The 13,230-nt window shown below is 38.2% G+C and overlaps 1 protein-coding gene across 16 annotated transcripts in view; it reads right to left on the minus strand.

Moving 5' to 3' along the window:
- Positions 1 to 13,230, minus strand: part of SOX6 (SRY-box transcription factor 6) — a 587,380-nt gene that overhangs the window by 203,885 nt on the left and 370,265 nt on the right. For all 16 annotated transcript variants that reach the window (XM_057317521.1, XM_057317512.1, XM_057317525.1 and 13 more), the window contains one exon: positions 1,147 to 1,319. In XM_057317521.1, the coding sequence (XP_057173504.1) occupies positions 1,147 to 1,319 (173 nt within the window). The remainder of the gene's footprint in view (positions 1 to 1,146; positions 1,320 to 13,230) is intronic.

Consider the following 13,230-nt stretch of genomic DNA (forward strand, 5'->3'; position numbering starts at 1 on the left):
TTCACTGTAAGATATCACTCGTCTGCAAATGTGTCAAGATTAATTTGTGCTAGCTTATTCACAAGTGTCAATAGTTAATTACTGTGTCATCTCTGGATGGCTAAATGACATTCTAACTTCTGATTTTTTACAGTGTTCCTTTATGTTATTTTCCATTAGGGGCTGAGTCCATATTCCTACATGTGGGCAAATATTCAAGCATATAAAATACCAGACGTCACAACTCATTAAAATCAACAGAGCATATATTGCTCTATATACCCCTATAAAATACATTTAACTGAAAAGATAATTCCAGTAATAATGTCAGATTCCTAAAAACCGCACATTAATTTGGGTCCGTCTGATCTAAAGCATCAGGGACTTACTCTACAGGATCATTGTTGTTAGATTAATGTACTCGTATGAGACAGGAAAAACATTGGAGAGAGTGATTTACTTTTGAAAAGATATACACTTAAACTTTGATATTTTTTCTTCTTTCTCACATTTAAATCAATGAAATCAAATTCTTGGAGGAGCCATGTACTAATTTGTTTTCAATGATTTACCTATGCTATAAATAGAGTGACCATATAATTTATGTAATATATCATTCAAACCAGGACAACTTCTGCAGGAGGAATGGGGGGTTACTAATAATTACTCTGGAAAACAGTCCTTAGCCAGGGCTATTCTGGGAAAACTGAGACCTATGGTCACCTTAGCTTTAAAGTCAGAGAAAATCTTTGGACCAGTAAGCTTAAAGATCCCCAAAGTTTTTCTAGACCAGGACCCTCCTTTTCTGGATGAGAGGAGTAACGCCTGGAGAGAAGCAACTTACTCTTGGTTAAGCTTGGAATAACTCTTGGTTAACACAGGAATACATGGGATGCCTATGTGAGTAATCCCTAAGTAATTAATCAAATCCAAATGTTCTGGAACAGTGTTACCACTTCAGTTATGCCCAGTTGCTATGATGCCTTTCTTTGTCCTCCACATATCACCTCAGTATTCTTGAAGACCCTGGATTTTTAGAAGGCTTCTTCCTTTCTTTCCTTCTTTTTTTTAGGAATGCTTATGACAAATAAACCAATCAATGTGATTACTCGCGGAGCTTGGCACATTCCACAGCCCCAGTTCATCAGCTCCTTTTGCAGGGCTCACCTGTTCTTGCTGCTGGCGAGCAAGGTCCATTTGCTGTCGTTGTTTCTCAATTTGTGAGGCTGCCAGTTTTTTCTGTTCGTCGTGCGCTGCCAGGAGCTGCTCCCGTAAACTGATCAGCTGGGTAATCATAGTAGAGAGCTGCCGTTCTTTTTCTGCCAGGCTCTCAGGTGTACCTAAAATGGAAGTGAGAAGATATCTCACAAGTTTGAGAAAAGTCTGAATGAATTGGGGAAAGGGGGGAGGGCAGATTAAGAAAGGGACTACCCTAAGGCGTTTAAAGATCTGGGACAGTGACTGGAGGTTACTGTGAGCGTAGGAACACTACAGAATATCAATGGAACGAACACCAGAGTTAGTCATCGCCCCTGCCAAGAAAAAGTATTATCACTAGTAAAATTCTCACTCTTCCCTCTTGATCTTTAAAACAAAACAAAAAGCAGAACTACTCCTCCCCTCACCCTTTTATCATATTCCTCCTCTCCCTCCCCTTACCCCTACCGAATCTATCCGATCAAGCTAGGAAAACTATGATATTTAATACCAAAGATAGAAAGTATAGGTTGTGTTAATATTCCACAATGCTAGTTTTCTCTACCCTCAGTGACTAATAGAGGATCTAAGACATAGTAGGTGCTTAATAAGTGTTATTTAAGGAATTTTCCAACCATTGTTCTCATAAAACTTTTCTATTGCATAAAGACCTATCTCTGGAGTCAGGAGTTGTTCTCTTGGCCATGGAATGAATTCTACAGAGAGAGGGGGAAAACAAACCTGCCTTGCCTCAGGTAAGAAAGGATTGAATCTCCTTTTTCCCCCCGTGAGGAGATCAAGCTAAAGTTCTCAAGTTCATCCTTAAAGGGAACAATGTTGCTTGGAGGGCTCCTTCACCCCTTTGTCATTTGTCATTCTTCAAAGGGAAAAAAACACGTTCGAGGTTGAAAAGGTTATGCATAAGGATGTGCTGTTTAATGACTATGATGTCGCCGAACACTTATGGTATGCACTAATGGTGCTGCACAGTCTTTTTATGGGCAAATTGCACAGCTCTCCTAAGTAAAGGGTACAGAATCCTTTTGTGAATCTAAATTAGAGTATTTACCACAGCATAAGATAAGAATTTCAACCCACTGTATTTGAGCTACAGGTTTCATTATGAAGAAATGATCTATGATTTGAAAGCTTTTCAGAGAGATGCCACCAGCTGTCAAAGGGGACAAAGATTGCCGATTTGTGTGTGTGTGTGTGTGTGTGTGTGTGTGTATGAAAGAGGAGACTTCCAATCTCCTCATGAAACCCCCCTTATTCCTGCTAAGAAAGCACCGGGAAAATCTGAGAAACTAAAAATATTTCAATTAGCAGTGGTCTTATCTTCCGAGTGGCCCCATGGACAAAGGGAGCCTTCGGAGGAGGCAGGCGAGCATTTGCTAGCATTTGACTCCCAGAAGGTAAAACTGATGTCAGCAGAGAAGTTACGATGCTTAGGACTACCTTGGAGTTTGTGATGCCAATTCAAGTCCTTAAAAAATAAAGAAACAAACAAACTGTCAATATCCCATATCCTTAAAGATTCACTGAGTTGAAAGATGGCCTAAAATCAAAATTAGAAGAAAAATAAGATAGTGAGATGATGTTAGAAAATGTGTTCTACTGATAAAGGCACAAATACTGTGTCCAGCTGTTCTTTCCAGCTACTGGGATTAATTTGTTTTAAAGAGTTTTTATTTCAGCAATAGGAATTTCAGCTTGGTAAAAAAGAACTTCTTGATCTAGAAATATTAAAATACAAAAGCAGGTTCCCAGAAGGAATCATAAAATTTCTTCAAAATTGCAACAAGCTCAATTAATGCAAATGTTAATATATATAGGAATGAGAAAACACAAAATAATTATAAGGTATAATTATTTACTCATTTTATTCATTTCTCATTGAAAGAAAAATACTTCTGAATGGCAGCTATGTGTCAGGTATTGTATAGAACTAAGGATACTGACACCATGGCAAGAAAAAGCAGACAGAATTCCCTACTCTTGTGCACTTTGTAGTCCAAAGTGGGGAGACATCTTAATCAAGAAATCACACATATAAGTGTAAACTACAACTAAAAAAGAATTACAAAATGATAGGTATTTGGGGGAAAGTTTAACCAAGTCTGGGAGGCCCAAATGTAAGAAAGATAGACTGAAAAAGTAACAAATTAACAGGAAGATGAACAGAGTTAACTAGTCAAAGAGTTGGAGGGTGGTCAAGGAGCTTTTCAGCAGAAACAAAATAGGCAAAAGCCCTGAGATGGTGGGGGAGGGGAAGTCCCAGTGTATTCCAGAAGTTGAAAAAAGATAGCAAAATTCGAGCAAGGGAAATCAAAGGAGAGAAGAATACCAGATGAGGTAGGAAAAGTTCACACCATTCAGCTCCTAAAAGACCATGTTTGATAAACTTCACATTTATTCTAAGAATATTTCAAAATCACTACAGTATTTTAGATAAGGGATGAATGATGTGGTCATTCTAGCCTATGGTGTGGGAAATAGTTTGGAAAATTATAAGAATAGATCATTGGGATATATGCACATTTTATTACACATATTTTTGGTAATATTCTGATCTACCTGTAATTTTCTTTCTATACCTATCTATATGCAGTGAGTTAAGAGAAGGCTTATTAGATTCTGGGAAAGTCACTGTACCATAATTCTTGGTAAATAAAGAAGAGCATTCATAAGAAAGTTTGGGCAAAAACCAATACAAGGGTAGGATCCGGTACGTAGATTCCCCAGTAAAGACTGGTAGCTTTTCTCTTCTTCTAGGTTAAACAATGTTGTTTTAACAATCTTCAGTATAGTCTCCTTTCTCCTCTACCCAGGAAACAGAGAAGCTGAGGATAACATATAAATGTCTTCTTAGCTTCTTCTGCTCAAGGTGAAGCCAACAGGTCTATAAACACATTGGTGCTTCCAGTGCTAATAGACATGTATATCTGCATTTACAGAATAGCACCATTTAACTGAAGCTTTTTACAAATCACTAATGATATTCAAGCTGTATAATTGTAAAAATTCAGTGACATCTAAATAAACTGTTTAAAAAGCTAGCCAGAGAGCAATATTTTTAAATGGAAATTTTAGGCATTCATATAAGACTGTCACTATCTTTTCCTTATTTTGAGGAGCACATATATATTTTGAATAGATATGAGCAGCATAATGAATGCAGTTGGAATGACAAGTCTAAAATTCCCCCCTCAATGGAGAATTTATATATCTCTATCTATCTATCTATATCAATTAGTCCCTTGTGGGTCAAATTAAGGAGAGATCAATTTACACCATATTACAGCTTATACTCTCTAAATGTGTAGGCCACTTTGTTCCTATATGCGTGGGCGTGTGTGTGTGGGCGTGTGTGTGGGCGTGTGTGTGTGTTTCCGCGTGCGCACACGCATGATCATTTTTCTGATCTATACCCATTGTATTTATTCACATATAGTGGTTTAAACCGAGGTATTTAAAACCTGTGGTGCTGGATTTTTGTTTTAATTAACAGCAAATGTTTATGCTGCTGTGATAAAAATAAAATTGAATCTCAATCACATTGATCAACCAACCTGTGAACGCAAGTTTTTTCATCTCAAAAAATACTAGTTTAATTGAATATATAACTTTGCTATGGCAAAAAAGTCCAAAAACCAAAAAACACAAAACCCTATAGATAGTCCTTAACTTATCATGGTTCAACTTATAATTTTTTGACTTTATGATGGTGCAAAAGTGGTATGTACCCAGTACAACAGGGAACCATAGTCTCTCCAGATGCTGGCCCGCGACAGAGGCCTGCAGCTCCCGCTCACTCAATCGTGAGCGCAAACAACCAACGCGCTTCAACCGTACTGCACCGTATGACCATTCTGTTCTTCACTTTCGGTATGGCATTCAATAAATTACATGAGACAGTCAACACTTTATTATAAAATAGTCTTGATGTTGGATGATTTTGCCCAAGTGTAGGCTAATGTAAATGTTCTGAGCACACTGAAGGGAGCCGGGCTCACTCCCTTAGCTGGATTCGGTGTATTAAATGCATTTTGGACTTAATGATATTTTCAACTGAAGATGGGTTCATCTGGAGTAACTCCATCATAAGTCGAGGAAGACCTGTATGACGGCCAGGGTTGTTGAAAATATAGACAAATTATGGGGCACGGTGGGGCAACCTATATACAGTCCGACTATGTTAATGGCAAAAGACCATATAGAATGCTCTTATGAGGTAACTCAACTCAATGTAAAAAGTCTTGCCTGAAATGATGTTTTGCGTTTTGATAAAATCAACTTGGAAAAAGACGAGCTCAGATCCAGAGGCTCTGCCCAGGCCAGCAGAGGTCATCAGTAGCCCCTCAATGTCATCTGTTCCACATCCTTCAGGCTATCTTAAAATCTCTAAGAAGCATTGCCAGAAAATAGCCTCTCCCACACAAAAACAGAGGTAGTTTCATAAACTGCAAAGAGGGAACCAGCAAAAAAGCTTCTGTACACAGCTTCTCTACAAGTCAATGTGCCTGCTTTTATCCAATATCGCACACAGTGTGCGTCTGACACTCTCCGCTATAAACTGTATCTATTCCCCAACTCCAAAGACAGTGCAGCAGGTTTTTTTTTTTTTTTCCATGGGGTCGTCTTTATCCCCAAACCACATCTGTCTTGAGTTTCTCTCAGATTAGTCAGGTGGATCAGTGCTCCCCAGGGCCTGCTCCAGCTGAAGTATTTTAATTTGACTAAACACCTGATTTATTTTATCTCTCCGATGAGAAAGGCAGTTTGTCTTAATAGAGCCTGTCAGCCCACAGCCCCATTCACAGCAATTTACAGGCAGCCAGGGACGCTGGAAGAGAAGAGTGCCGTGATTCTGTATTTTATCCTCCTCCAGAAAGCACCTAAAAGCAGCTATTCACTGCTACTGCATGTGGCATTTTAGAACTGAATTAGCTTTTTATTCAAGTAACTACACTTGTTGTGAATAGCTTATCTGTAAAATTGCTACATTCACTACTGATTTTATTAACCTTTGGCTCTATCACAAAATGGTCCTCAGTTAGGAAAGACCTTTAAAATTGACACATTTTTTTCTTAGGGGCCTTTATTCCAGTGACTTCAGATTTACTGAGTTTGATCCATTGAATTCTTTACCAGTTGTACTTAAAATTTTGAGTCTCAATAGGAAGTCAATAGTGCGTAAATAAGGAAACACTTTTCAAAATGTAAATACAGCAGCAATTTCCCTCATCAAAAGTTTTCAAATACCATCTTTCACTATAACAGTTTCAAAATCAGCCCTCTAGCCCTTTTTGGTCAGAATCTGAAGAACTTGGGAAAAAAGTGAACTAAAATAGGCTCTTTTTTTTTTAACTTTACAAACTATAACTACCTGTCCATAGGCCCAAAACCAACAAAGAAATCTCAAAATTGGGGAGAATTTAGGTAAAATAAAAAGATAACTAGGATAAATCCCTTCTTAATATAGAATGAAAAATTAAAAATAAAAATCAAGTTTAAAATTTAAAGTCTTTTTTTTTCCCCCATCAGCTCATAGAAGTTAGCACCATCATCTGCTAGCTAATTTCCCCCACGGTTACAATCCATGGTGCTAGAAATGAGACTGGGCATCGGGAAGTCACTGAAGACTCCACATCTGGACAAGGCAGGCAGGCACCTTGCAGTACACTTTAGTAAGTAGAGATGGGCTCCACCTCTTTTACAATATTCTCATGCCTAGGACTTTTGCAATGTAAACATTTCACACAGGTCACTGTCTTTATGGTTGTCCCCTGAAAGTGGATCGCAGCTACTGGGGACAACTAAGTTTCTCTAATGAAAAAAAACCAGAAACAAGCACAGCAGTGCAAAGACAGAGAAACTAAGAGAGGGAAGGGAGAGGCTCACTCGAAGAGAAGGCCAAATTAAATTTTGTGAATTTCTTCACACACTTTTTATCTCTTCTTTCTTATGAAATGAAGGGCAATGGTGGTAAAAGACAATGTTTATCAAACCAAATAAAGCTAATATCAACAAATTGCAGTATCTAGAAATGTGTCCTAGGGAATTTAAAATAAGACTTCCACCTGCCCATGCTGTCACTGGATCGCACATTCCTGTAATAAGCTTAATGGGACTTAACAATGAAATGACAGAAGCCTGGTTAAATGACAGTGTTTGTGTTTGGAACGATGGGGAGGGCTGGCAGTGACGCTGGAGTGGAGTTCTGATGGAGATACACTTTTCCACATCAATCCTAGAAAGATTAAAGCACTTAACAGTAATTTCAAAGCAGCGTCAACCAAAGAACTCAGCCAACAATCCAGAAAGATTTTAAATTAAGTTGAAAAGCAAAGCTCTTAAGACTGAATTCCCTGGTTAGTTCTAATTTTTTTTTTTAAATGGACATTGTTTGAGAAGAAAGCCCAAACACAATGCTAGTCATAAAGGAAAGCTGCATTTGATCTTGTCTGCCCACAGGTAACCTGGTTCAAGTGCTGTGCTCCCGCCGCCTCCTCACACATCAGATAGGCTGTGATGTCTGCACTTCACAAGCACAGTCCACCAGTTAGCACTGGCCTTTTTTGATAGAGCCTTCTTCTAAATGTCACAAAATAGGGCAGCAAAAAGTCAACAAAAAATAAATAGGGTGAGCTGGAGAAACTAACAATCTATCAGAAGGTCCCCTGATAAAAGTTACTTTGTGGCGACTGCCTGAGAAAGGAAGCCCTGTCCCAGTGTAACAGCAGCTAATTTGAGTTCTGAATCCAACAGCAGTTTTAAAAGCTTTCTACTCTAAAGGGCCCCAGTGCATCATAAAGATAAAGGATTTCAGTACAAAACCACCACAAAGACCTCTATTATCTTATCAGTCTTTGGTTACAACAGCTGAACCAATATGACTAAATTCTGAATGACTTTTTTCAAAACAGCAAAATACTGGAATTTCTTTGTTTTCTCATCAGTCAGCTATTGTCATTGCTCCCATATGCTACTGTCCATTCCTTAGTAAATAAAAAGTTTAATAAAGGCAGCAATTGTGCTCTTAGGAATCACTTAGGGACCACTATACAGGAAATGTGGCTCATGGACTGAGGTACAGGCTGTTTTTGGTTGTTTCTGGGGAGTTGTTTTGTGTGTGTGTGTGTGTGTGTGTGTGTGTGTGTGTTTTCACCAAATGCATGAGAATTTCCTTCCTAAAATGTAAACAACTCTCATTTAAAAAGTCACTAAAATCTATTGTATACAAACAAGACAAGAATACCCAGGAACTCCCTATATTAAGATCAAACTCCCCTGTCTATTCCAGGCACACTCACCTCTCCTTCAGCTTCCTCTCTCTCTAGCTGCAAAAGGAAGTCTATTCCTGGATCAACTGAGGTCTATTCATGTTGCAGATCCCAAAAGAGCAAGAACAATCCATGGAATTCTGCCATCTAGGCTCCTAATCTCACAGCTGGGCCTTCAGCCCGTTGTGCTTTATTAGCCCATTCTTTTGGGATCCGGAAATGAAGGTATCCTGAAACATCCCTCCTTCAGTATGAGACAGGCTGCCTTTACATTACTGTTCTCTTTGGATGATAACTGGTCAATGGCTACATCTCCACAATTCAGACAGAAGAATAGTAATTTCTGGCCTTTCAGAAACATGGAATTCTTTGATCCTTTAGGGGGAAAAAAAAAAAAACTCAAAAGAATTTGTTTCAATAATTGCTGTATAGGATTGGTTCTTTCTCAAGAAGCTCCATCAGAATTAGGAGATAGGAAAGGAAAGATGAAGAAAAACAGATCTTATTTAACAAAATATTGTCTTAAATAAGAATTTATATGTTATCTTATTTAATCCTCATCCTAAATGTTGCATTGTTACTTCCATTTCACAGATGAAAAACTAAGCTTTCAAAAAGTAAAGAAACTTGACCAAGTGAGAGCATTGGATTGGATATGAATTCAGGTCTTCTGATTGCTAATCCAAGGAAGTCAGGAGGTGAAGGAAGAGGTATCTTCCCTATGTCAGAGTTAGAATTCATAGCAGGGAATTTCTAAAAGTTAGGAGTAATGCTCTACGGAACCTAGAATTTTCATGCCACATAAGACTTAGAAATACACAGCTTCTCAGTAAGGCTTTGTTTACAAAATAATTTCAAAAGCTAGGCTAGGCAATTAGACAACCAAAGAGGTGAGCAAATTGAACTGTGACAACTTATAGATGTAAAAACAGATCTTGACTTAAAGTGATATGCCTCCCCGCCTGGCAGTTAAGATCCTCTGCTATGTTTTATTCCCCAAATCCTCTCTCCTCAACAAGCACATGGCCTCCTGGTTCCAAGTCCAAATACAAAGTTTATGCAGACCATAGCATTCCCAAACATTCCAGGTACAAAATTTACAACAGCAATGAAAGGCTGAGAAATACACTCGAATATCCGCACACATCAAGTGTGCTGCTGCCTTGAGGTGCGGCGTGGCTGCAGACAGAGACGGCGAGGTGCTAGGCAAGAGAAGTCACCCGGAGAAGTCTAGGAAGTGTTCCTAGCAAGGACTGAGGGATCTCTCCAATACAACTAAGGCTTAGGACAGTTGCCTGTACAAGCACAACATATCCTTGCCCACTTCCAAGGTGTATTTACAACTTGCCTAGTGTAGATCCAGGGGATCCTTGAGCTAGCCCAATATGCCTCATTGTACAATAATAATTGCTTAGCCTTAGCTGTATGATAAACGGAGAGGACTACACCTACTTAGTCCACCTTCTCGAAACAACTTCACCCAAAGTAGCTGAAGTTCTTTTTGACGTTTTGTTCTTGTTTTTCTTTTTGTTTTTTGTTTTTTTTAAAATACAATGTTCCCTGAGGTCCTTACTAAAATGAAAGAATTTACCTAGGGAAGGATCTACGATACCTTTTGTTCTTTAAGATAGCTCAACCCACTAGCAGCACAAAGCTCTTTTGACCTTTTAGCATAAGACACAAATATCACCATTGTCTGTAGTTGCTTTCCATTACTAATCCAATCTCTCACTCCCCTACTCTCTCCTTTCTCCATCTAATTGTATTTCCTCCAAATTCTAAACTCCTGGTGTTGAGATCTCCCCATTTGGATTCCTGTTTAAACTCCACCAGACCTAGTGTGTGGACCTGAACTCTCAAATATTGGAACTATAGTTTTCCCCAACAGATTGATTTGGCTGGTTCTCCGGCTTTTATTGGCCTTTTTGGCTCCTCTTTATTGTTTTATTTTTATTTTTTTATTTTTTTAAAGATTTTATTTATTTATTTAACAGAGAGAGAGACAGCCAGGAGAAAGGGAACACAAGCAGGGGGAGTGGCAGAGGAAGAAGCAGGCTCCCAGCGGAGCAGTGAGCCTGATGTGGGGCTCGATCCCAGGACTCTGGGATCACGCCCTGAGCCAAAGGCAGACGCTTAACGACTGAGCCACCCAGGCGCCCCTTTTTGGCTCCTCTTTAAATCCCCCCCTCACATCTGCCCCTAATTACTTGATTAGCAATCCAGAGAGCCCAGTCCAGATCTCTTTTCTTCCCCCCCCCCCCCCCGTATTGTCTGTAGGTATCAGGACATCCCAGTGGACCTGGATGTTGCTAGTGCTAAGAATGTAATGGGAAGGTGTGCTAAAAACTTTACATTAAAACAAACTGAAACAACAACTAAGGGAGATTGCTTATTTGTATTTTTACATAATCACAGATAGTTCACAGATTCTCAAATTATGGTACTGAGTATCTGATCAGATAACTGGCCAGTAATACAGATTCCACCCATTACAAACTCAGATGATGAGTTGGTAGAGGGAAAATGGAAATGGAAATTTCATACTGATTCTGAAATCATGGTTTCTTTGATTGTTCTTTCATAGCTGAATACAGCTGGATGAGTAGCAAATTGATTTCTGGTACAATAGGTGCTATCATCATCTTATTATAAAAACACCTTACATTCAGAGAGCTTTTTTGAAGGTTATCTAATCTGTCCCACGTAAAATCCATAATATTCAGGGCACAAAACTTAAGGAATACCAAAGAAAGGAAGAAAGACAATTAAAACCTCGGTCCAGAAATGATCAAGGGTGTCCCACCACAAGATGGTCTTTAACATGCTAACGTAAACATGAACAAAGGCCCTCTCCTTCTGCCCCTCCCCTCTCACATAAATAAATCTTTTAAAAATATATTTAAAAAATAATAAAATAAAATAAATAAATCTTTAAAAGAAAAGAAAATTCTCTACTCAGAAGCTGTTACACCTATAAATTAAGTTTCAAATTGTACAAAAAAAAATTTCAACACTTTTCTGAACACCAACTGTAACTTAGAAGGTAGAATCAACTGAAAGACTACATAAATTATATAAGCAATTATATAATATATAATTATATAAGCAATTATACAGGAAACAGTTCAGAAGGACTTATATTATTGTATTAACCCTTTCCACCTTCTTCCAATAAAATTGAATTATATGCCAAGATACCGTAATCAGAGAACAGGTTCTAGTTCTTAATTGCTGGAAAAAAAAACACTGCCCAAAGAGTTACATACAGTTGATTAGCCAACTCATTCGCCCGTCCATATACCACCAAAGCTTTTTTAGAGGAATGTTTTTAAAATGTATACCCTTTAGTGGACAAAATCCATTTTTCGGTTGAATTTCAAAATTCAATGGGAAAAACAACCCTGACTATATCACTATAGACTGATCCAAGTCAGTGTCTCACAACATTTTAAAGTCTATACCTCCTACCCAGTTTTCTCACACTATATTTTATATACCTACACTCGCCAAGATTTTGTTTAGCTGATTCACCATCTATAGTTTGTTTAAGAAAATAATAGGGGAGCATCTGGGTGGCACAGCGGTTAAGCGTCTGCCTTCGGCTCAGGGCATGATCCCAGCGTTATGGGATTGAGCCCCACATCAGGCTCCTCCGCTATGAGCCTGCTTCTTCCTCTCCCACTCCCCCTGCTTGTGTTCCCTCTCTTGCTGGCTGTCTCTACCTCTGTTGAATAAATAAAGGAAATCTTTAAAAAAAAATAATAATAATAGGTGTACTAATAAGCTTTAACAAACTACAAGCAACCTCATTTGAGATTTCTGTTCTACTTGTCAAAAACAATTATAATTAAGTTAAATGGGTATTTGCAGTTTGTTTCTCCTATACCTACAAGTTTAAAACAAAGTTGAAAAATTTTAACTACTCATTGACTTTATAAAAACAACACATTCTTACCTGACACATCTTATTGACACATCTATAGCATATCTCTAATCTCTTTTTAAAATGTTGATAGGTTTCTTTCTGTCTAAATATTTATTTTTTTGCTCCTAACCTAATTTTTTTCTTTTTTAAGTTTCTATTCAAATTCCAGTTAGTTAACATATGATGTAATATTAGTTTCAGGTGTACAATATAGTGATTCAAAACTTCCATACAATACCTGGTGCTCATCATGTGCCCTCCTTAATACCCATCACCTATTTTTTAAAATTTTGAATTTAAATTCAATTTAGTTAACATATAGTGTATTATTACTTTCAGGGGTAGAATTTAGTGATTCACCAGTTGCATATAACACCCAGTGCTCATTCCATCAAGTGCCCTCCATAATGCCCATGACCGAATTACCCCATCCCCGCACCCACCTCCCCTCCAGCAACCCTCAGTTGGTTGCCCATAGTCAAGAGTCTCTTATGGTTTGCCTCCCTCTCTCTTTTTACCTTATTTTATTTTCCTTCCCTTCCCCTATGTTCATCTGTTTTGTATCTTAAATTCCACATATGAGTGAAATCATGGTATTTGTCTTTCTCTGACTGACTTATTTCACTTAGCATAATACACTCTAGTTCCATCTGTGTCATTGCTAATGGCAAGCTTTCATTCTTTTTGATGGTTAAGTAATATTCCATTGTGTATATATACCACCACTTCTGAGGCATTCATCAGTCAATGGATACTTGGGCTGTTTCCATAATTTGGCTACTGTAGGTAATGTTGCTATAAGCACTGGGGTGCATGTGTCCCTCTGAATTAGTATTTTTGTAT

The sequence above is a fragment of the Ursus arctos genome, unplaced genomic scaffold (genome assembly GCF_023065955.2).
Source record: "Ursus arctos isolate Adak ecotype North America unplaced genomic scaffold, UrsArc2.0 scaffold_23, whole genome shotgun sequence".
Classification (NCBI taxonomy): Eukaryota; Metazoa; Chordata; class Mammalia; order Carnivora; family Ursidae; genus Ursus; species Ursus arctos.